At 43.1% G+C, this 25348-nt stretch overlaps 1 protein-coding gene across 2 annotated transcripts in view; it reads right to left on the minus strand.

Moving 5' to 3' along the window:
• RCC1L (RCC1 like) overlaps nt 1–25348 on the minus strand; it is a 73057-nt gene that overhangs the window by 23959 nt on the left and 23750 nt on the right. For both annotated transcript variants that reach the window (XM_030222461.1, XM_030222460.1), the window contains exons 6-8: nt 24823–24907; nt 13501–13682; nt 3697–3784 (exon numbers count right to left, since the gene is read on the minus strand). In XM_030222461.1, the coding sequence (XP_030078321.1) occupies nt 3697–3784; nt 13501–13682; nt 24823–24907 (355 nt within the window). The remainder of the gene's footprint in view (nt 1–3696; nt 3785–13500; nt 13683–24822; nt 24908–25348) is intronic.

Here is a 25348-nt window from a genome sequence, read left to right on the forward strand (position 1 = left end):
GATAACAGGGCTAAAAGTGGAAGGGGCATAAAACTCCAAGTAGTTCAAAAAGATGTGAAGCATAGGAAGGAGTGGCCTAGTGGTTAGGGTGGTGGACTTTGGTCCTGGGGAACCGAGGAACTGAGTTTTGATTCCCACTTCAGGCACAGGCAGCTCCTTGTGACTCTGGGCAAGTCACTTAACCCTCCATTGCCCCATGTAAGCCGCATTGAGCCTGCCATGAGTGGGAAAGCGCGGGGTACAAATGTAACAAAAAATAAAAATAACCTAATATGGAAGACATTATCAATTGAGTTGAAAGCCCGAAAGGTGCAAGAGGAAACTATCAGAACAACAAATATTCTTGAAACCACCTTTAAAAGGTGGAAAGTCACTTTGGACACCTGTTTCGATACCTAGACTCATTAACACTTTTCAAAGAGCAGAGGCACAGAACCATGTGAGTAAAGTGAAGCACAGGGATGCTACAGTATTACTGGGATCACAGAGAGAAGTAGCAACACAGGAACCAATACAGTACTTTACAAACATCTTCCATCCTTGTACACCGTTCACATTTTGTTTAAAAATAATTAGAAATGCATTAAGGTAAGCTACATAGCATACTCTATATGTGAAAGAACAATTATAAAAATATTTTAAAATAATTAAGAAACCAAAGACTTATTTGCATAAATCCTCCCACCCTTTTGTGATAGCAAACTGAACAAATGCCTTAAGTCAGTGTCTGATCACAGCAGCTAGCTGATTTGAATACTCCTTGGTAAGGGTCAAGCTGTTTCTATTGTATGAAACGAATTTGAAGCCCAAGTCTAAGCGTGCTGAACACAAAACTGCCAGAATATGCTTGGATAGCTATTCTTTAAGTACAGATGAGGAAAGGCTATACAAAAAAATATCATGTATTTCAACATCCCTTGGGGCACACTGTCAGGTCCACTGTTGTAAACATGGAAACCGTTTGTAACCAAGAAAACACGGCCTCAATCAAGCCATCATCCAACAACTACTGATTTTGGAAGAAGGAAACTGCCAAGGAAAGTCACTACGAAACCTAAGAATACTTTCAAAGCCAGAGGTTCTGAGATTGGGGGAAAAGCAAGTGTGATATTATTGAATAGTCAACATAACAGCCATGACTGTACGGTGGGGGAGGGGGGAGAGAGGCAAGAAGTAAGGTACTGCTGCAGAAAAGGAATACAACGTGCTGCATAACATTTGTGAAGAAATATTTAGGGGACATAGCACACATGTGGGAGAAAGTTTTATGGTCTAATTCTGGTCTCAATGCTAAGCAAAGCAAAAACAGCACCTCACCCCGTTAAATACTCTAAATATGGTGGTAGGAACAGCATTATGCTGAGGGGTGCTCTGCAACAGGGAGGACAGGGAGACTTGTGAAGACTTAATGAAGGAAAGATGGAAGGCACAAAGGACAGGCAGGTGCTGGAGGAAAATCTGTTTCAGCTTGAAAGACCTAGAACTGGAGAGAAGATTCACCTTTGAGCAGATCTATGACTCTAAGCAGTAGTGTGGTTCAGCAAGAAGACAAATGAATGTGCCTGCATGGCCTGGTAAAATCCCAGCCCAGAATCCAATAGAAAATCTGTGGCAAGTCTTGAAGACTACAATCCACAGACCAACTGCAGACAACTTGAAAGAGCTTAAGCTATTCTGCCACAAAGGGGCAAAAAGTATACCACACCACTGAGCAAAATTACTGTAGTTGTTTAGAACATATGTCTATCTATGGCTATTACTGTGAAAGGAGCTTCCACCAAGTATGGAATCATGGGATGTGAAAAAAAACTTAATCTACGTTTCATTTGCATATTATTAATTATAGAACAAAAAGTAATTAGCGTGTTCTATAGATGAGTGAAAACAAAGTCTTACTTTAAAAGTACTTTTAATTGTATTTTTTTACAACATACAGTAGAATGTAAAAAAAAAAATGTACAACAGTGTGAGGATTTACAAGGATCTGTAACTTTCAGGTCCTCTTGCAACTCACAAATCAGAATTACAATTACAGTGCCCCAGTTTCCTGTGGCAGATTATTTCATGATTCTCTGACTAGAAACAGTTTGCAAATTCTGCAGCAGAATTATACAGCACTATGTGCATATACCTTAATATACAGTACGATGCCGATATCCAGAGTTGGAACAGGCCCATCCACTAGCAGTGTATCACCCCCCCCCCCCCCCCCCCGTCTCCATTTATTTCTGTTACATTTGTACCCCGCGCTTTCCCACTCATGGCAGGCTCAATGCAGCAGGCAATGGAGGGTTAAGTGACTTGCCCAGAGTCACAAGGAGCTGCCTGTGCCGGGAATCGAACTCAGTTCCTCAGTTCCCCAGGACCAAAGTCCACCACCCTAACCACTAGGCCACTCCTCCACTCCTTGCCAGTGGCCTAGCATTGCCCCCCTCTAAACCTACCACGTTGCACAGGACAGTACCTTCCCAGCGATTCACCCTCACCGTCCGCTGTAGGAAATTAAGACAGCAAGAGCGGGGACTTGGCAGAGAAAAGTCTTTTCCCCTTTCCTTTTCATCTGGACCACCCCCTTGCCAATGATAAATCGGTGTCGTACTGTTGTAATGTTTTAGGCACATTTTAATTTCACTCTATATTCCACTCCATCCACATTCTGGATGGATCACAATAAAAATATAATCTATACAAACACAGAGACACAAATCTAGACAACTCCACACAACAATTAAAATCAGCATATGTGATTTACCAGTTCAAGTTCTCACCCACCAACCCATTCAACTGCCAGCTCATTACTTAATAAGTCAACTGCCTTAGCTTAATAGTTCCCCAAGCTAGATCCCATACATCCAGAAAGCCTGTTAAAATAGGAAGGCTTTCAACTTCTTCCTAAACAGAGTTAATCAATAGAAATAAAACATGGAAAAGAAAATAAGATGATACCTTTTTTATTGGACAAAACTTAATACATTTCTTGATTAGCTTTCGAAGGTTGCCCTTCTTCATGTTTTATTTTATTTCTATTGATTACCTTTAAAAGTGGACTAACATGGCTACCACACCTCTCTAAACAGAGTTACACTCTCCATTGTTCTCAGTTCCAGTGGTAATTTATTCCAGGGGTGGACATGTAACCGAGAAGATAATGATTTTGAGACTGACAGAGTTGCCTAACTAAAGGAGTAAGAATGTTTATACATTTTCAAGATTGTAGTAATATATTGCAGGGGATCCCCATCTAATAGCCAATAACTAATCATTAACCTCTTGAATTTTATTCTCCATATAACTGGGAGCCATTTTTTTCCTTGACTACTTATTTGGGAAAAAGGTTGTGTGTATGTTTATTGAAATTTTTGATTAACTGCAAAAATTAGTGCTGGGAAGGGAGGGGAGGGGAGAAAACAGAAGAAAGGATCTGGGAAATTAAGAGAAGATTCTAGAGAAGGGATATCAGAGAGGAGGGGCAGAAGAGGGAAAGGAAAGAGGGATGGGTAGGGGGATCAGTGAAGGAGAAAAGAGGGGATTCTGGATTAGGGAGAGGAAAAAAATTAATTCCACCACACTCCACAACCACCCCTTCCAAACTCCTCTCACTCACTCTTCTCCTCCACAGGCCACAACCACAAATCACGGGAGAATGTGCGCCCTGGTTATTACCATATCTTAATCCCCATATGACTACTGGCTTACCATTTAACAAAGCACTGTTTGTGCCTCCACATACGGCCTGCTTTACCTTCCCAACCTCCGTGAACGGTAATCGTCTAGGAATGTTAACCTGTTAAAAAAAGATAAGGGGGGGGGGGGGGAAGAGAGAGAAAAATCTTTTTTTGAGAACATATAAGAACACAAGAAATACCATACTGGGTCAGAGCAGTCCATCTAGTATCTTGTTTCCAACAGTGGCCAATCCAGTTCATTGGCAGGATCCCAAAAAGTAGCTTTTATTCCTACTCCTTATCCCCAGGGATAAGTGATGGCTTTCCTGAAATCTACCTTAACGGTTTATGGACTTTTCCTCCAAAACTTGTCCAAACATATTTTAAACCCAAATACGCTATCTGCTTTTACCACATCCCCAGCAATGAATGTTACAGCTTAATGACAACTTACATCTCAGAACTAATTTAAATTAAAATGTGTGCTCCTGTAATTTTTTTTTTGTTCTTTTTTTACCTTTTAAGTTTGTAAAGCATGATTCTCTTAGTGAGATCATGAAATATTTTTAATGTCAGCGTTCACCAACACATAGGAGATCTATGTGATTCGTAGATTCAACATCTGCCTCGAGTGCGTTGGAGCTCTAGGGGTCCCAGCTATTGCACAAAAGCTGTATCTGTAGGTAGTGCATACATAATGGGTTACAAAAGAAAACAGGATCTGAGACCCCCTACTGAGTGCTCTCACTGTATTGGCGAGGCTGGAGAGAGAGAAGGGTGAGGGAAAAAAAAAACAAAGATGTATACAAGGGAAAAACAACTCTGTTTTTTTTCTTCCCTGGTTGAAACATGTGCAATACTCAACATGTGTGTGAAAAAAAAATGTGTGTTTCCTTATGAAAAAGGACATTATACAACAGTAGCTATGAATAAAGGATCACAGCAGGCAGTATATCAAATACATGACCCATAATGATATAGGTGTCACTGCCAACTGTGGGACTTCCTTTCTCAAGCTGGGTTCTTCCCAGGACACAGCACGAGACCATCCTTACAACCCTGCTCAGTGAAGTGCAGTTTCCTGGACTGAGGACTTTGTTTTGACTTTGTTGACCACTCCCCTTCTATCTCATCTCAAAGATTTGGTCTGGATGGCCAAGTACTTCACTGATTTTCCTTTTTCCTTCTATGCCATCCTATTTCATGTGGAGTTCTCCAGAGATTGGTTCTTGCCCCTCTACTTTTCAACCTTTTCCCCAAGTTCATTCACTACCATTATCCAAGGTTTTGGCATTAGTGGCTTCTAGTATGCCAATGATATCCTCATCCTTGCTTACCATGAACATTGGTATCCTGATCATACCAACCTGAATTCTTTGGACACTGTGACTACCTGGCTTCTATTGCAGCAAACTCAACCCCTGTAAGATACTGGCACTGTGGCTCACTGGTGGGCCTTTTAAGCCTGATGTTTCTCCATTTCCCTAGGAAGTACCTGGGTGTCAACATTGACCATCAGTTAAAATTTTGATGCACAGATTTCTGCAACCATCCAAGGTTTCCATTTCTGCTTTGAGACAGATTCGCTCCATCAGATATATTGCCTTGATCCTCCTGCTTAGTACACACTAAATATAGACATTATTCTAACTTGTAGGACTGGCAAGAAAGCATTTTCAATGCCTCTAAGCAGTACAAAATTCCACTGCATGAGTCATTGTGAGTGTCATAAAATGGGGTTCTGCTAGGCCATTATTAGCCGTTATGCTGGTTGCCAGTACCAGCACAGTTACAATTCAAAGTGATGAGAGTGACCTTTTGTGTTTTGTGGAAGAACGGACCCAAATATTTACAACAGAAGCTTGACTGGTGTGCCCCAGGGTAAAAGTTGCAATCTTTTCAAGATGCTCCATTGCACATACCCTCAATGAAGACGAAGGGACTATAGAATCATAATAGAGCTTTTACAACGAAGGCCCAACCAAACTGCCACTGATGTTACTGTATGTCAGGAAAGGAATTATTTGACATTCAGGAGAAAATTTAAAACCTTCCTGTTTCCAGAGGGAGCATAACATTTGGGAGCTCCCACTGTATATCGGTTATTATTTTGTAATTTGCCTCGGGTGAACTTTCGGATTTGGAAAGGTGATTAATAGATTTGCCTAAATAAAATAACTGTGTGTATTGTGGACTTAGATTTGCCAATTTCAAATGTTCCCAAAACAGACTGCTGCTATTAAACTTTTTTGTAAAGCTTCCAAATACGATCATGTCACCCCTCTATTATCCAGTGATCAACGGCTTCCTATCTCTGTTAGAATACAGTTTAAGGTCCTCCTCCTTACTTGGAATCCTCTCTAATTCCCTACACAGCCTCTTGTCTTCTCTGATCTCGGGAGAGTAATCTCCTAACAGTCCCCAATGTAGCCCATTCACAAACTTGACTATCAGATGTTTTGCTTTCTACTATTTAGCTCCCTTCCTCTGGAATTCTCAACCATCCCTACTGTACACTGAATCATTCTACAAGAAATTTGAAGCTGTTCTCAATATGGCCTTCAGAGTAACCTGCCTTTCAATCTGGATCGTTGAGCAGGTTAATTTAGTTTCTCAGAATGATTGTTTTCTTTCCTCTCTCTCTCTGTACTTATCCCTTTCCTATCCCAGTAATTGGAATTGCTTTCCATGTCCCTCCTTTCTTATTATATTATGCTTTGTTTTGTAAACCGCTTTACTGTTATTCCCTTTGAAAGGTGGTATAGTAAATCTCAATAAACATAGTTGACAAGAGCTCCAACTGACCCAGCAGTTCAGAGGAGGAGGAAGAAGAAACTGACAAGTTAAATTAAATCAATAACAGTATAGCGAGACAGAAGATGATACGTTATATATTGAAAGACTTGCTTTCGAAGAAGGTCAGTGGGTGACAAATTCTAGGACTGATAGATGAGACATGTTTTGAAAGCACAAAGCAAGTCTCTTTAGAGATAAAGTTAGAACTTTGCAAAGCCCTAACTATGGAGAGACAAATTCCAAACAAACAACTGAGAAAATGATTACTGCAATGAACCACAACCTGTAAGTAGACTAAAACCAAATGTTTAGATAACGGAGATGCAAAAGCAGAGAACCCACTGTTCTGTTGGTTTTCGGAGAAAAAGCATTATTTTCAGGAATGCTCACAACTCCAAAGCTGTTTGGTAAACACATATATGGAGAAACAGTTATCTTAGTGCACTTTACAAGCACTAAACAAATTTGCACATCTCCAATAGTGTCTACAAATAACCCTACTTTCTTGCTGTGTTACCATAGTTCTCCAATGTTTTTAATTATATATGATGTCAAAACAGTAGCAAGCAGATGATCAAAAGCAAACGCCGGCGCTAGAGGCTGTTAGCGCCATACCAGCACCGGAGTTTGATCAGAGCCCTTGAGCGCGTGAAACGAGGTTGAGGGCTCTTAGCACAAGTAGCCTGCAAATGCATGCTAATCAGCGCTTAATGCATTCATCCCCAATGATCAGCGTCCAGCGCGCCAAAGATTGGGTCGCTGGCCATGACAAACCCTACGCCAGCTCCGAGCTGGCGTTAGGGTTTGCAGATCATTGGGGAGAAATGGTGAGCCCTGTCCAGCATGCATTTGCATGCTGGCAGGCCCCCATTGCCCCCTACAGCAAACCTGCCAGCGAGGGCAGTTGAGGACGTCCAAAATTTGGACGTTTCTGTGACGGGGCAGTTGAGGATGTCCAAATTTTGGACATTTCGGCAATGGGCAGTTAAGGACGTCCAAAATTTGGCCATCCCTGCAACAGGGCAGTTGAGGCCATCCATCTTCTGATTTAAAGATGAACGTCCTTCTCTTTTCATTGGTCTCCAGCCCAGACCTGTCAAACAAGTGCAGGAGGATTGTGCTGAGCGCATGCTCAGGCACAATTCTCCCGCACTTCTACCCCATAATCAGAGATAATTGCGCTGCTTAAAATTGCATGCATTATTTCTGATCATAGGTCTAATAGCGCTATTTTACAGCGCTGTTGGAACAGCGGGGGGTTTTTGATCATCTGCCTGTAGAAGAGGTACAATTTTCTTTTTAAGTTCTACAAACAAAAAAAGCAACACTGGGCCTTCAAGACTGGGACAATTTAAATTGTCCCAGTCTTGAAGGCCCAGTGTTGCTTTTTTTGTTTGTATACTTTCTGTGTATGCTGTATTACCCTCTCTATTTGTGCTTTTTAAGTTCTAAACATCTACATAAAGTAGAATATTTTCCAAAGAGGCAATCATTAAAACACCCTGGCACTTGAAGGTGCCACAGTCCTAACAAGTTTAGTTTAAACAGGAAGACTGAAAGAGGTGAAAAGCAAGTGATCAGAACTAACCCACTGCAATGCAAAGTGAGCCAACAGGGCAACTTAAATCAATCTACTCCTAATTATGTCTATTACTAAACCTGAGTCTCTTTGGACACTAACACTTCTTAATTCACCTTATTCCTACAGCTACTGATAATAAAGTAAAAAAAAAAATTTGTTAACTTAACAGTTGCAAGAGTAAAAACTGTATAAGCATGGAAGAGGGAGGTCCTTCTTCCTCTTAACTGACAGCTACAGCATATTTGGGAATTTTTATCTTTTCACAAAATTGAGCACTCTTAAGATGAAATAAGATGCCACCATTTAAAAATATGGGACTCCTATATTGTACAGAGGAGTGGGAGTAAACAGTGAGGTTATCTACTTTAACAGAGATCCTCCACAAACAGCAGGATAAATTAGCCACATATCAACAGTCATCCCTGACAGTACCTCTTCTGATCTGCTCTACTAGAGCCCCCAAAATGTCAGCAAAATTCTGGACATGTGCAAGCACTCTGTCCTGAGCAATCATTGCCTCTCCCCCTCAGTCTATTCCATAGCTTAAACAACTTGAACCATGAGGGGAGGTGGGAAGCACTATGTAGTTGATTTATCCTGCTGTCCACAGAGAACCCCTAATACAGGGCACAAAACCTCACTTCCTCCATGTACAAGCCACACATGGGTGACTCCCAGGCTGAAAATACAAAAGTTACAAACCATATTCAGCCCCAAGCAACCCCAAGTGCCACTGCTGTGTGGGTTAAAGGACTCCAATGTACTCCAAGAACGTCTTAGCTTTACAGGGGGGACCAAAGTAAAATTGGGTTATGAGTAGGACCCTAGAGGACCATTTCTTTGAGAGAATATACTGGCTATCTATGTGAAGTTCCCACTGGACTGATGTGTGTATACCAAATTGTACACAAAAGAATGGGACAGGGGTAATTGTATCTGACGAGTCAGAATAAACTAGAGACCCTATTTGAGGAGATCATTCAGTGCTTGTTGGTTTAACAACTGGAAGCATGTTTGTTGACGTTTGAATGCAATTTTAAAAGTCTGACCTGGTGCCATTTGGTCCAGAGGAACATATGGCTGCAGTATTTCACCCAGTCCTCTTGGAACTGGAGTTCCAATGTATCTTCTGATTTCAGATTACTCACGTATTCAGCGCACCTGATAGACTGTCCTATGGGATAGCAGTCTATATTCATTATGCCTGGAATGCTGTCCTGAGGGTTGGCTGTCTGTATGAGAACAAGCTTGCTTGACTGTCCAAGGATTGAGGAGTGCGACAAGATAGGATACAGAATCTAGCAGGAGTACCCAGTTGCAAGGGATGGGTTTTCAAGGGCGTAGAGATCAGCCATGAGAATTAGTTAAATGAATTCTGATGAAATTTAATGAATGAGATGGACCCTAGCATCAGGTAACTATGATTCGTATTATTCTTTCCAATGTGCATCACATTGTATTTTTCCACATTTAATTTCGTCTGCCATTTGGTTGACCTGTCTTCCAATTTCCCTTCCCTCGTCGCAAGTTATAAACCTTTAATGCATGCCTTCTGAATTGTAGCCCAAGGTGCATTAAGTTTAGGGAAAGTGTTTCTCTGCTCCTTACAGGGCTCAAAATCTACATGGGAGTCAACTTCTCAAAAACAACTAGGAACAACAAATAGGTTCTCCATGGAGAGACCGATGGGTTTTGCTCATGAAAGACCCCCAAGCACCTATAGATCTGGTACCTTGATAATCTAAGATTGTATCTCGAGCAATAGAAAACAAAATAATTTGCCCTAGGTCCCAAGGAGCCTCAGAGAATTAAAATCCTGATTATCATGAATCCATCGAACTATTAATTATCCATCCAACTGTGCCAACTGTGATAGCGTGAGTGAGAGTTGAATACTGAGCCTTCACAGAACAGCCAGGCTAGACTAGGCAAGGAATGTAAACAAAAATTCTTTATTTCTTAAACCAAAATATTCTGAAGCCTACTTATTGCACAGGCAGGCTTACTATACATATAGTTTATAAAGTCAGTAAATAGTCCTTCCAGGTTAACTTCTTGCTCAACCCCAAACACAGGATGCAGCAGTTTAAAGAGCTTACTGTAGCCCAGATCTACCATCACCCCACTCCTCAGCCTGGACACACATATATAGCGGAGAGCAGTTCTTCTGCCGGGCCTGTCTTCAGACACTGTAGCACTTCCTGGGAACCCCCCCTGGAGGACCCTTCCTCCCTGTTCTGTTCCCCTTCTAGGGATTTTAACTCTTTCTATCTGGATCCCACCCTCTTGGCTCAGAAGGCTAGCTGTGTCTGCCTCAACCATGTCCTTTCTACTACACACTGCAGTCTCAAGCCTTTTAAGGTGATCCTGCAAGGCAGGGTTATTAAGGGAGACTAGCAACTTCCTATACACTCCTTCACACCAACCACATTTTTTTCATATTAAAAAAGTGTCTATTAAGAGTATCCGCTAGAGGCTCTATGGGCACATATCGGCACTTCAACTGTTATGGAATTTGTGACAGAAGACTTGAATTTAAGGCTGAGAAAGTGCTAGGAGCACTGTCACTAAACCTGCAGGAGAGTCAGTCCCCACCAGTCAGCCCAGTTAGGATTATTTGTTTTGGAGCAGTGAGATACTTTCAAGGCACTGTATTGATTTCAAAAAGATAAACACTTGCTAAATATGGTCTTGGAGGGACTAATCCAAATATAATTGCAAAAGCTATGGATGTGAAAGGCAAAGCATTTGAAAAAAAAAAAATCAGAATTCTCTGGTCTCTATTCAATGCAAATAAATCTTTTGCCTTGTACCAAAGAAAATTCAAAGATCGTGAGGACTTAATTTCCCAAGACTGCTTCTGTACAGTTCTGAACCAAAGTTGCTTGGCTTCCGTCCCACTGAAAAGACAGTGAGCATGGGATAATGAAAAAGTTTAAACAAAAAAAACCAGCACCACGAGCCTTTAAAAATGGAACACAGTTCTTTAATGAATGAGCCTTGACAAAAAGACCCGACACGGGCCGTGTTTCGGTGACTAGCACCTGCGTCAGGGGTCACAGTGATGACGTGGAAAACTTGGGGAATAACTCGAATATATTCCTCTACAATATATTATTCCTTACCCCACGTCTCATATAGTGAAAGCTACAAAGCACCAAGGCACTTTCACTTTCTGTATCCAAATGGTTTTTCATCCATTTGGATATAGAAAGTGAAAGTGCCTTGGTGCTTTGCAGCTTTCACTATATGAGACGTGGGGTAAGGAATAATATATTGTAGAGGAATATATTCGAGTTATTCCCCAAGTTTTCCATGTCATCACTGTGACCCCTGACGCAGGTGCTAGTCACCAAAACACGGCCCGTGTCGGGTCTTTTCGTCAAGGCTCATTCATTAAAGAACTGTGTTCCATTTTTAAAGGCCCGTGGTGCTGTTTTTTTTTGTTTGGACTTTAGTTTGTACTTCGTTCCCTCTCTTTTGTTATATTATAATGAAAAAGTTTAACAGTGTGGGAGATATAGATTCCCATATAAAGTCCTTCACCTGACGCTAGAGACGGAATCAAGTGCAGGATGCCTGACTCAGTGGCCAGTAGATTCTAAAAAGTGAATTTTGTGGCAGAAGAATGACAAATCCATTAAACTGTGGAGAAACCTGAGATAGTAGGAAACTCTGAAGGGGTAACCCATAAAACAAAGAATACTGGCTGGGTGGACTTGAGGGCACCATTGATTGTCTCCTGTGAAGTTCAGTTTTGGTTTAGTTTATCAGTTAATTAATACAACACTTCCCTCAAATAATTGCATCAAAGCAACTACAAATAATTGCATCAAAGCAACTGTGTAACATCACAGTTTTTACTAGAATGGCTCCTAAAAACTAAGATCAGCCAGGTGGACACGGGGAAGCCAAACTTTGCCCCCTATATGAGCATCAAGAAACTGATGTGAACATACCAACCCTAGTGAACTGAACTGGATAGGTTACCATGGGCGAATGATGCAGGGCTCAATGGAAACTGACCCAACTTTCCTTAGAGCAGCTTCAGTTTTCATGTTCCTGACCAGGAGATTGTGCCCGTCTGCACTGGTTGCCCACATACAGTTTTTGATGTAATGGACGAAGCAACATTAACTCGCCCAAGGCTGATCTTGACACAGGAGCAGTTCCAGAAGGAGGGCAGGAGACAGCTATTACCAGTGGGAAGAGCTATGTCCTGGTAATGACTGAACGCACACTCTAGTGGAGCAGCAGTGAGGCCTGTCTTCTTGGGATGCTGCTCATAAAGACAGGCAACTGGCACGGTTCAGTAATTAGTACTGCTATACATTCTCTGAATACTACAGGGAGAGAGCTCTGCTTAGGCCTCTACTGGTTCCCTCTTCTCATCCTCTGGGAGGGGGGGGGGGGGGAAGACCGTTGCCTTGGAAGAAAGAGAGGGCAGGACAGCATCAGCCTGGGAAAGGTGAGCTGGTTTGAAAAAGGGGGGGGGGCAGGAGGCTGAGAGGTTGAGTATGCAAGAAGAAAAAAGTAAATGAGAAGGGGATGAATCTGGAGAGGTGCCACTGGGCAAGCGAGAAAAAGAATGAAAGACAATAAGCCTACGAAGGGGTAAGAACAAGACAACGATGGGGGGGGGGGGGAGGGAAAAAGTGGATGACTGGTTGAGTCTAGAAGAGGGTTCAAGGAAGGGTGATAGAAAAGGGTTAGACGGGGTTATGCTGGACAGGTGGGAAAAGGGAAGACATTAAGAGGAGATGAAGGGAAGGGGGTGTGAGAGGGAAGGGATGGAAAAGAAAGCTACAAGGGTGACAGACAGAAGGGGTTAAGTCACACACCACAAACCAGTCACTCACTACACCTGTGTAATCACGCACACACACTCACCCCCACTATTCACAAGTCATTCGCTTGCTCTTCTCCTCACACATACACACCTCTCCCAATTCATTAACTCACATAACCTTTCACACAGACTCCAACTACACACCTGTAGGCAATCCCCCATTAATTCTAACACACTTCCTAAGTGGTCACACACACCTGGATAAAGGGTCATGGATTTGATATACTGCCTTTCTGTGGCTACAACCAAAGTGGTTTACACATATTATATGCAGGCATTTTTTCTGTCCCTAGTGGGCTCACAATCTAAGTTTGTACCTAAGGCAATGGAAGGTTAAGTGACTTGCCCAGGGTCACAAGGAGCTGCAGTGGGAATCGAACCCAGTTCCCTCACTCAGTTCCCCACATAGATCTCAACTACACATTTGTTGAAATCCCCCTACTCCATCTTGCAAAGTCCATGTGTCTCATGTATTTATTTTACTTAAATTTTAAGAAGCACAATGAATGCTACTCATGTTTTTAAGTAAGAAATGTGCATTGGTCATTACCTGGGGTCCCATAAGAGAAAAGGTTAAGAAGCGCTGTTCTAGCCAACAGCTAACATACCTGAGTAAACTCTGTGACAGAAGCAAGCTGCAAATATTCAGAATTGCCCCAGCCAAACAAGTCTCCTTCATCAGAAACTGCCAGACAGCAATCTCCGTAAGTGGCTACCTGAATGATATTCACGCCTGCGATGTCACCACTCAGTTTAGTAGGAAAACTGGCAATATTGTAATGACCAAGACCTGGTAAGGCAAAAACACAAGACGACCATAGATGGTGGCTCCCAGTGCGGACTTACTCAACTATTGTTTTTAGTGAACAGCAAGCAGTTTTGGGAACATGAATTGATATTGATAAAAGTATGAAATATTTATGAATATAAAAATCCTAGATAATGGGTTAACAGTGGTTCTCAAGCTAGCCAGTGTGGGACATAACTAGCTAGTTGGATTTTCAGGACATCCAAAAGAAATATCCATGAGAGAGATGTGCATAGAAATCTTTTATGTATATTCATTGTGGATACTGTGAAAATCAATTGGCTGGGTCTATCTGGAAGACTGAGGTAAGACCAAAATAAGCCCTTATGCTTACCGATGAATCATTTTTTTGCTACAGATTTTCTCCCAGTTTCCAAAAATGACTTGCCGGTAAGCATAAGGGTTTATTTTGGTGGATAGATGATATATTCCTTTGAATCAACAGTTTACTTTGGTATACTATATACTAAAACCATGAACACAAATTACACTGAATGGTTAGTTCATTTTATGCAGCCTATGCGCCTTATTCACCAACCTTTTCTTTTGAAACGAAAAAGAGGCAGGACAAGGAAGGAGGAAAACAGAGAGAGCTTTAGTTGTTTGTTTCTGGTGTTTGACTAACACCCCCACTCTTTTCTACCACCATTTTGTTTTTTACTTCACCCAACAGCCACAGTCCCCACTGCCTACTTTCATTCATCCCTGAATTTTCTGGCTCTTAATCCCAGCACAGGATTATGGGTACCTCATGGTTCCAAGCAGGGCCGTGCCAACACGGTAAGCGAGGTAAGCATGGCAGGGGGGGCGCTTCCCTCTGGGGGGCGCCGCCGCACCATGCTCACCTCGCTCGCCCTCCCGCTCCCATTGTTCAACTTCCCGCCCTCTTCTCCCCCCTCCCCCCCAACATCCCTTTTCTTTTTTTTTCCTTTTTAAATCTACCTCCGTGGCGGTTCCAGCAGCGCAGCGTCAGTGAAGGAGGCGGCGCTCCCGTCTCTAGCCTTCCCTTCGCTGTGTTCCGCCTTCTTCTGACGTCAAGGAAATGACGTCAGAAGAAGGCGGAACACAGCGAAGGGAAGGCTAAAGACGTCGGGAGCGCCGCCTCCTTCACTGACGCTGCGCTGCCGGAACCGCCATGGAGGTAGATTTAAAAAAAAAAAAAAGAAAAGGGATGTTGGGGGGAGAGAAGAGGGCGGGCAGTTGAACAATGGGAGCGGGAGGGCAGGGGAGAGACGAGAGCATGGATGCGAAGGGGGAGGGGAGAAGAGGGCGGGCCAGGCACATGGGACATGGGAGCGAGAGGAGAGACAGGAGCATGGATGAGAGGGGGGTCATGGAAGGGAGAGAGGGGAATTGCTGGATAGGGATTAATGGAGGGTGACAGAGGAGCATGGATGGGAGGGGCAGGGCTCAGGGAGAGAGGGGAATTGCTGGAAAAGGATGAATGGAGGGGGGCAGGGGACAGAGGAGCATGGATGGGCATGGATTGGGAGGGCAGGGCTCAGGGAGAGAGGGGAATTGCTGGAAAAGGATGAATGGAGGGGCAGGGGACAGAGCAGCATGGATGGGCATGGATTGGGAGGGCAGGGCTCAGGGAGAGAGGGGAATTGCTGGAAAAGGATGAATGGAGGGGGCAGGGGACAGAGGAGCATGGATGGGAGGGCAGGGCTCAGGGAGAGAGGGGAATTGCAGGACATAGAGGGGAGGGAAGAGAGATTAAGGAGATGAAATGAGGGAAAAGGAATAGAGGAGAAAAACTGCACATGGATGAAGAAAATAGGCAGAAGCTGAGGACCAGAAATGAGGAAAGGAAAGAAATAAATGGAAAGGAAGCCCTGGAAACGGAGTTAAGAGGACAGATAGCAGCAGAATCAGATACTGGGCCAGCATGATCAGAAAAAGAAAGTCACCAGACAACAAAGTAGAAAAAAATCATTTTATTTTCATTTTAGTGTTTGGAATTTGTCCACTTTGAGAATTTACATCTGCTATCTTATTTTGCAATGTATAGCAATTTGTTTCTAAGAATATTGCTGACAATTCCTGTCAGTGTGGCAAGTGGTGAGCGATCATTTTCATGGGGGGGGGGGGGGAGGGGGAAGGCCGCCGCCGCCAACTGATAGTCTGCAGGGGGGCGCCAGAGACCCTAGGCACGGCCCTGGTTCCAAGTGCCTAAAAATTGCCCCAAAACAATGCAGGTGCAGTAAAATTCTATGCTGCAGTAAGGCCCAGATTTAGACACAGGCACTGCCTCCAGCAACAAATTTTGACAGGTACCAAAGTCCTTGATTTGAGCCTGGCGCTGCAGTACAGAAAACTGGCCCCATGGCAGCAAATATTCTTCAGTAAATAATTAAAGAACAGAACCTTCCAGCACTGTAGCATCTACCCTTTGCATAGGTTATGGTGACAGGAAGCCTGGGGTGGGGGGGGGGGGGGGGGGGGGGGGGGGGGGGGGTCAGGGCACAACAAGACCTGTCACTCCACAAGCCTGGAAGGCCCCCCATGCTGAAGGTTCTCAAGGGTCAATATTTAAACTCTGCGGTTACCATTCGTTTTGCATTTAAGCTTATTCACGGATATTTAGTGCTGCTATCTGGATAGCAAGTTCAACAATATCAAAAATCAGGAAATGAAAACCCAAAGAAAAACCCAAAATTCCTGATATGAAATATATGAAAATAAAAAATACAATAATCATTCAATATATTGTCATAAGTGAGAGACCTCATTGTGTTCACTGTGACTTCAAATTAAGGCTGTGGCTTCCAAGGGTCATACAAGTCACAGCAGAATATGAGCCTTATATAAAAAGCTACCGTTCATTCTTGTTACACCATCAATGGGCTCTCGAATGCGTAATCAAACGTGATGTTTCAATGTGTGTCATTAATTACAATTATGATAGTCCATCAATTTTACTTCCCGTATATAAAAATAAATAATCCAAATTGGTCCACAATCCACCACAATATTACAGGGACACATATAACACATCACTGCTCAAAAATACAAAAAAATCCACTTATCTGAATGTTGCTTTTCTTTCATAAATCAGAAGGCTCATATTCTGTTTTGACATATGTGGCCCTTGGAAGCCACAACCTTAATTAGAAGTCAGAGTGAACACACCAAGGTCTCTCACATAATATATTGAATGATTATTATATTCTTTATTTCCATATATTTCATATCAGGAATCCGGATGGCAAGGGACAATGACAATCTGGGCAGAGTTTTTGAGTGCCGTCGCTATCCAAAGAGTGGCAATATTTGAACTGCTAACCGGATAAAAAGTTAGGACAATTTTTCTGTCCTACCTTTACTTAGGTAGTTAACTCAATGGTGGTTTGAATATCACTACTCTTTGGCTAACTGCCAGTTCTGAACTTGCACTGATCCAGAACTGTCTGGATACTGCCAAGTTGGTCTGTAAGGATACAGTCAACAGCCAGTGCTGGCTAAGATATTCCTCCAAATAACAAATGCCTTTGTATATCGGACCCTTACTGAAGAAGTGTTGGTGCTGCAGGTTCAATTTTTTACATAACTGAACTAGGATTGTGTCCACCCCCCCAACAACTGCGATACTTGTCTACACAAGTTAACTATCAGCTACACTGAACTTACCACCAGGTTGGAAAATGTGAGGTACAAATGCATAAATAAATGACAGAAGTAAGGTGGACAGTGCAAGAAGAGAGACCACTCGCCTGATGATTTCAGGAAGGGATTTGCATCCAATCCCCCCCCCCCCCCCCCCTTGCCTGTAGGCATCCATAACTGAATGCAGCCCTGGGGCAAGACTGCAGCCACACAGTTACAAATGCAAAATTCCGAAGTAAGCCATTGTAGGTGGTAAAATCAAGATGAAAATTATTTTAAACCAATGTTCACCTGTCAAAGCCAGTTTAAACTGAAAACCCTTTATATAAAAAGTTGCCTCTAATTATACAAAGGACTGCTAGAAGAGTTGTCTCTGCATGGTTAAAGTTAGATTTGCAGAAATCATCCCAGCAATACAATATGGCAAAAACTGTCCTCTTTTATTTTAGGATATCACTTTGGCCGGTCATGCAGGTTATCCAGGGTTTCCAGTATTTGAACACATTCAAATTATATGAAATGGAGGAAATGAGTGATGGTATAAAACACTTTCTCATACCGAATCTCAGCCTCCAACTCTGAACTCAAACAGCTCAGCAGCACGAGGCTAAGAGCAGAAAATTTCCTCCTTGTAAAAAGATACTGCTCGACACTCGGGGAAATTCTGGCCAAAAATTGAGAATTCTGTACAAAATAGTTCAAAATTTTCCAAATACTCTGTATTTACCAAAAAGGTGTAATTGCTATCTTTGAGTAACAGATAATTTAAAATGGAATAAAAAAGGAAACAGTTATTATTCAAAGATGCAGAATTTTTTAGGTTTTGTGCAAAATTTGCTTATGGATTCTAAAAGATCCAAAAACTCTTCCCCCAAGGCCTGTAATACCTCGGACTCTCCCTAATTTCCTAAATTCAATTCCCCCATCTTGCACTCTATCCCCACTTAGTTTTGCTTAGTTTAATTAGACTTTCTAAACCATTTTTTTTTCTGGCAGGACAGGGGCGTAGCTACGGGTGGGCCTGGGTGGGCCCAGGCCCACCCAATTTCAGCTCAGGCCCGCCCACCCAGCTGATCTCTCCAGACTCGCAGCAGGGGCGATCTGGCGGGCGGCGGCACTAAAAGCATAAAGCAGCAAAGCTCTTCGATTCCGTCCTTTGCTTTCCATTTCCTGCCCTCTCAGCGTCCCGCCTTCCTTTCGGGCGGGCGGGACGCTGAGAGGGCAGGAAACGGAAAGCGAAGGACAGAATCGAAGAGCTTCGCTGCTTTATGCTTTTAGTACCGCCGCCCGCCAGTTTGCTGCTGCGACTACAGGAGGAAGCCATTTAAAATCTGTGTTTCTACTCCCCTGCGCAGCCGTCGCCATTCACTTAAAACACAGCAAGCAAACCAGTGAGCTGCTGTGCTGCCTGCATCCACGTTGTCTTCTTTATTCAGCAGAGGGTGGTGAGCAGAGGGAAGGATGGGCCTGGGAGGGGTAGTGAGAAGGAAGGAGCAGGAGATAGATGGGACTGGGAGGGGTGGTAAGTACAGAGTATGGGGAATGGGGGGCTAATGAAGTAGGTGAAAGATGGGGGAGGAATTTAGGAGACTGGGTAAGGGAGAGACAGAGGGGGGAATGGGAGTGCTGGAGAGGGAATGAGAGGGAGATGGTCAAAGGGGAGAGAGGAGCATCGATGGACATGGATGGGAGGACAAGGACCAGGGAGAGAGGAGAAATTGCTGGACATGGAGGGGAGGGCAGGGGAGAGAGGAGAATTTCTGGATATGGATGGATAGATGGATGGAGGGCAGGGGAGTTGCTGGATATGGATGGATAGATGGATGGAGGGCAGGGGAGTTGCTGGACATGGATGGATAGATGGATGAGGGCAGGGGAGTTGCTGGACATGGATGAATAGAGGGGAGGGCAGGGGAGAGGAGAGTTGCTGGACATAGGTGGGTGGAGGAGAGGGTAGAAGAGAGTTGCTGGACATGGATGGAGGGAAGGGCAGTGGAGAGAGGATGGTTGCTGGACATGGGTGGATGGAGGGGAGGGCAGGGAGAGAATTGTTGGACATGGATGGAGGGGAGGGCAGTGGAGAGAGGATGGTTGCTGGACATGGGTGGATGGAGGGGAGGGCAGGGAGAGAATTGTTGGACATGGATGGAGGGGAAGGAAGAGAAGACAGGAAGGAGATGCACATGGATGGAGGGGAGAAAGAAGAAATTCTGGACATGGATGGCAAGGAGGGAAGACAGAGGAAGGAGATGCACATGGATGGAGGGGAAGGGAAAGAGAAGAAATGCTGACATGGATGGAGGGGAGAGAAGAGAGAGGAAGGATATATGAGGGAAAAGGAAGAGAGGAGAAAAACAGCACATGGATGGAGAGAGAAGAAATGCTGACATGGATGGAGGGGAGAGAAGAGAGAGGAAAGATATATGAGGGAAAAGGAAGAGAGGAGAAAAACAGCACATGGATGGAGAAAATAGGTAGAAGCTGGATCCACTGGACAGTCAAGTCTGCGGAGGACCCAGCTTATACTTACGGATGTAGAGCAAGAAATGAAGAAGAAAGGAGGAAAGTAAAGAAATAAATTGAAAGGAAGCCCTGGAAACTGAGTTAAGAGGACAGATAGCAGCAGAATCAGATACTGGGCCAGCATGATCAGAAAAACAAAGTCACCAGACAACAAAGGTAGAAAAAAAATCATTTTATTTTCATTATAGTGTTTGGAATATGTCCACTTTGAGAATCAGGTGCTCAACATTAAAAGTTTATATTTATTTATTTACTTATTTATGGCATATCATCCCACATTAAACATGAATTAGATTGGAACCTGGGATCATTTAATTTCTTTTTCCTGGAGAGAGTAATGCATTGCCTCCCCCCCCCCCCCCCCAACCCCAGGCTCTCTCCCTGGCTATAGCCAGCTCTGCAATTTTGAGGGAAGGTGGACAGGGGGTGGGGCACAGAGGTGGACCAGGGAGAGAGCCTGTTGTTAAACATTTACCAGCAAACCACTGTCTAGTGCCCACCCATCCAACCTGTTGGCCCACCCAAAAATTGACTTCTGGCTACGCCACTGTGGCAGGAAGTCAAAAGCAGTGAACAGGTTAAAAATAAAGATAAGAAAGTAAAATACAAAACAATATTCGCAGCCAAAATCATCCAGCAAATAAAAGCGAAAATGGCCATCATGTGAAAAGCAGGACATAGATACAACTATCCCCAAAACTCACAGCAATGGTTGTAGCTATTACTTAGCCCATCAAGTCTCCAAATACCTTACAAAAGAAAAATGTTTTTAATGATTTCTTAAATTTAGAAAAAGATAACTCCGTTCTCAGGTGACTGGCACTACAAAAAAAGAATGTGGAATGACTAATAATGTACAAGGGCAGGCCTAGAAAGAACCAAGCGGTATCCATGTCGTGAACAGAGCAGATGTGGAGGACAGTAGGGTATAACGAGATTAGCAAGATATTGTGGAAACAGCAAAGGGGTTACATGATCTACTTTCCCCCAATAGCCCCCCAACCCATGACACACACATCCACCTTTCTCCAATCTCCAGCCCTCCCCCTTCCTTGGCATAGACCTGCAGTCATACTCTTCCCCCCCCCCCCCTCCCCCCACATACACAACATTCCAGCGCAAGGAGGAGCTGCTGGGCACCAAAGAGGCAGAGAAGACAGAAGCAGTCCAATGTGCAGCTGGGCAGCTCTTCCTTTTTCCGAGCTGAAGTGGTGTGTGTGCGCAAGGAGGGAGGGAGACAGCTAGGAACAAAGCATCTGATTCGCACTGCATTGAAGCGGAGACAGAATTCTGCACAAATCCCATGGAGGTTAAGAATTGTGCGCAAATTTTGTATTGCGCAGAAGTGCAGAATTCCCCCAGGAGTATATCACTTTTAATAACTTGCTGTGCAATTTAGAAATGTGCATAAATAAAAATTCCAGTCGTTCCAAGTCCGGCTCCTAGATCCTAACAAACTTTGACGAGAGCTGCAGTAGGGTATAATGAGATTAGAAGGGTATTGTGGAAAGAGAGGGGTTATATAACAGTGAAATAGCAGAATTTTGCAATGTTTGAAGTCGTTGTAAATGTAATTTAGAGATCCCTGCATAGACCACATTACAATAATCTAGCCTCAACAGAAACAAAGCATGTATAAGTGTGTGAAAATTATCTATGTTTAGATAGCTATGGACAGAACACAGCTGATGTACTACTACTACTATTTAGCATTTCTATAGCGCTACAAGGCATACGCAGCGCTGCACAAACATAGAAGAAAGACAGTCCCTGCTCGAAGAGCTTACAATCTAATAGACAAAAAATAAAAAATAAGCAAATCAAATCAATTAATGTGAACGGGAAGGAAGAGAGGAGGGTAGGTGGAGGCGAGTGGTTACAAGTGGTTACGAGTCAAAAGCAATGTTAAAGAGGTGGGCTTTCAGTCTAGATTTAAAGGTGGCCAAGGATGGGGATATAAAAACCAGATTTTGATAGTGCTGAAACGTGGAGGCTAAAAGGAGAGTTGATAATCGATAAAGGATATCTAAAATTGCAATAAAAGTCAATGGGTGTGTCAATCATCAAATCAGAAGCAGAGCAACTAAAACTTTGCTCTTGCATTTCCCTTCCCACCAGCTGGATTCTACAGTTCATTCTCTTCTCCTCCCCAACAGTTGTGCAACTCCTTTCTAGCTGTCTCCCCTCGCCAGCCTTAGACTCTTCTCTTGCTGTCCACCACCACCTCAGGCTTAGCACCGCCTCTGGACTCAGACCCTCTCTTTCTGGGCCCTTCTCAGTCTCTGACCCCCTCCCTCCTCTTCTACCTGCATGGCCTGCAGCTGCCTCTTCCTGCTGTAAGGTAATCGTTGCTGCCTCCCTCCTTTACTGGCTTTGCATTACCTAAGTCCACTGCACTGACCACTAGACTACTCCTCAAATTTGATTTCTGCTTTGTTCAGAATGCCCATAATTGCTATCATAGAGCTTGGTATTTCTCTTGGTTTCACTTTCAGGGGAAAGGGAAGGGGTCATACCTTGATCCCTCCAGTGGTCAGCTGCTCAATCAGAGCATTTTTTGTACCCTGAACGTGACTGAACAGATCTAAATAAAGACGTCCTTTCTTTTAGGCTTGGACTTTTCTTCCTGTTTATCATGGCTGGACATCCTAATTTTGGGCCCTCCCTAGTCCCACCCAAAACACACCCCCTTGCTATCTGGATGAACTGCAGTGTAGGGCGTCCAAATTCTGCTATTCCAAAATCACAATTTGGGCTTTTTGGCAGATGGATTGTTTTTGTCGCACTTTGAGACTTCTATGTGTTTTGAAAATGAGCCCCATAGGCACCTCTCTGTCTTTATAAAATATCAGGCATCAAAATTACAGCTAGATTGAAGTTGTAGACATTATGTTAATGCATATTTTATAAGCTATGTGCATAAAATCGCTATGCCACCCATACTCTGACCCCCAAACCACACCTACAGTGGACTGAACAAACATATGCACCTTTTTGACACTGTGCATATTTCAACATGTAACCGATGGGGAAATTTTATAAAAGCAGTTCTATGTAGGGCTGGGGAGTCAGTACACCAAACCTTGGATTCAGACTTCTCCATTTTTCTATTGTCCAACACCAAGTCCAGCTCCAATTGATATTAGACTTTACATTTTTTGTTCTGGATCTAAATTACTGGCAAATAGCTTCAAGCTTATTTAATTTGATATGCCGCATAACAGGTATCTAACCTAGTTTACAATAAAATAGTACTAATAATAAAATGAAAGGAACACCATAAAATCAAGAGGATAGGGAGATTAAGAGTCCTGTAATTGCACACACCACAGATCCATTTGCACCCCAAACAACCCTCACCATAAGCGACACTGAGCCAACTAATATGTCTGTTTGAAAAAATGTTCTCAGGCCCACTTTAAAATTTGGCATAGGAACTCTTCAGCCATAGATACTGTGGCAAAGTGTTCCACAATGTGGGCCCAACAATGTCAAAAATGGAATTACGAATGGAAGTAAGGGGTGTCACGAAACGCCTAGCCACCCACTTGGGACTACTCCGCAGCCACAAGAGTGTCTAACCCCAGCATAGCTCAGGTCCGCCTGCACCTGCCACTTGTGCTCTACACTAGCACCCTCCTCCCAACGACTGGGTCGCAACCGCCTCTGGGCGAGTCTCCTGCTCTCAAATTATGCCAAGTGATTTCTAGGTTACTGCGGCCACACTCGCAGTGGCCCCACAGTTCCCAGAAAGCATTCATAGACCCAACACACAAACCACCTGGATTCCTTAGCAGTCCACAGAGGCAATAAACTAAATTATTTATGGTCTTTAAAAAAAATCGAACAATGGAACAAAATAGTGCAATTAGCAAACAACAACAGGTAACTGAAATATGGATTAATTATAACACTAAACATTTGCTTACTTCCTAGAAAATGCCTAGGAAGATCAGGACATATAATTCACCAGGCCTCAGCAAAGAGATGTCTCTCTTTTCTCCCAGACTAAGACTGGAGACAAAATGAGTACACTCCAAAGGAAATGAGCTCCCAGGCCAATCAGAGCCCAGTAAAAGTATACTGCTGCATGCTTCCTGATGTGTTAAAGAAAAATATTCAGTTCCCTATAACAGCTTTACAGGAAAGAAACACCATCTGCTGGTCAAATAGGAGAAATAAAGTTCAGGACATAATCAAGGCATGGAAATATCCAGTACATTTTACAGACTTAACACACTGTTTCTTCACAAGGGGAATCTGTTTAAACAATGGAATTTGTCAGTAGATTGTGTTGAGAGGAATGGAGGGCAAGACCAGAGACATGGGGTATAATATAACTTCAAATCCAGGACAAAGATATATGTAAGTACAAAAAGATTTTAAAAAAACAACCCCACACAACAATCCAACAGAGACTCATATCTTCCAACATACTGCATTTGTAAAATTTCTAAACACATGTACCTCCTTTACGAAGCTCTCAACATTTCGTCAAGCAAGGTTCTTGCTTGCCTGCCTGCCAGCCAGCAAACACCATTAACCACAACAGAACTTTCAAGGGGGGGGGGGGGGGATACTCAAAGCAGCATTTCTAGTGGTGTATTCTCTTTGAAAAAGAGCAAAATCCAAAATAAATAAAATGTATTACCTGGTAATGAAACAATAGGCACAGATTCTGATTTAGTTACCTGCCAACACCAATCATTGTGATATTTAGCCTGTTATCCAACTTCGTTCTGCTCCAACTTTAAAATGTAAGCAATTTGGTGAAGGAACATTGTAATCCTATAAATTAATCTGTCTGTAATTGTTTACACTACCACCATGTAAACAAACACATGCTAGGACTGCTGTTTTACAGTAAAGCATACCTCATTACAGGCCCTGATGATTTATCACTGGATAATATGAAATTACCAATCCAAAGTGACAATTTTTACACCGACACCTGATTTTACACCAAAAAAACAAACAAAAACAAAAACCTGACCTGTTTGTCCGTCAGCTCCCCATCCACAAGCATAGACCTCGCCTTTCTCTGTCCTAAAGAGACTGTGATCTTGTCCACAGACAACCTGCATGTAAGAGGAAAACAAAAAGAGAAACAGGCTGAAATGTAAAAACAAGACAGTCAATATCAGCAGATAAGGTCCACTTGATCTGCCCATTTGTTACCCACCAATGGTGGAGCCATAGATGTTAAGTATCTTAAGATCTTCTCCTCATCTTTGCCCTGTCCCTTGCACGCTTGAAATCACTAGTTTGGTACCTGTCACTTCTACTGTAAGTCTGTCTTTGATGTCCACCAATCTCTTAGTGAAAAGATAATTAAGGGTGTACATCTCTGATGGCCTGAATGTAGTCAGTGCAATAGAGCAGTAAACAAAGCTAATAGTAGATGTAAATGCATAAGGCAGATGTAAACTCTGTATAGATCTGTGGTGAGGCTCCACCTGAAGGACTATGTCTACCTCTGAAGACCATGTCTACAAAGAGCACTGAGAAGCTGAAGGTAA

The sequence above is a fragment of the Microcaecilia unicolor genome, chromosome 13 (genome assembly GCF_901765095.1).
Source record: "Microcaecilia unicolor chromosome 13, aMicUni1.1, whole genome shotgun sequence".
Lineage (NCBI taxonomy): Eukaryota > Metazoa > Chordata > Amphibia > Gymnophiona > Siphonopidae > Microcaecilia > Microcaecilia unicolor.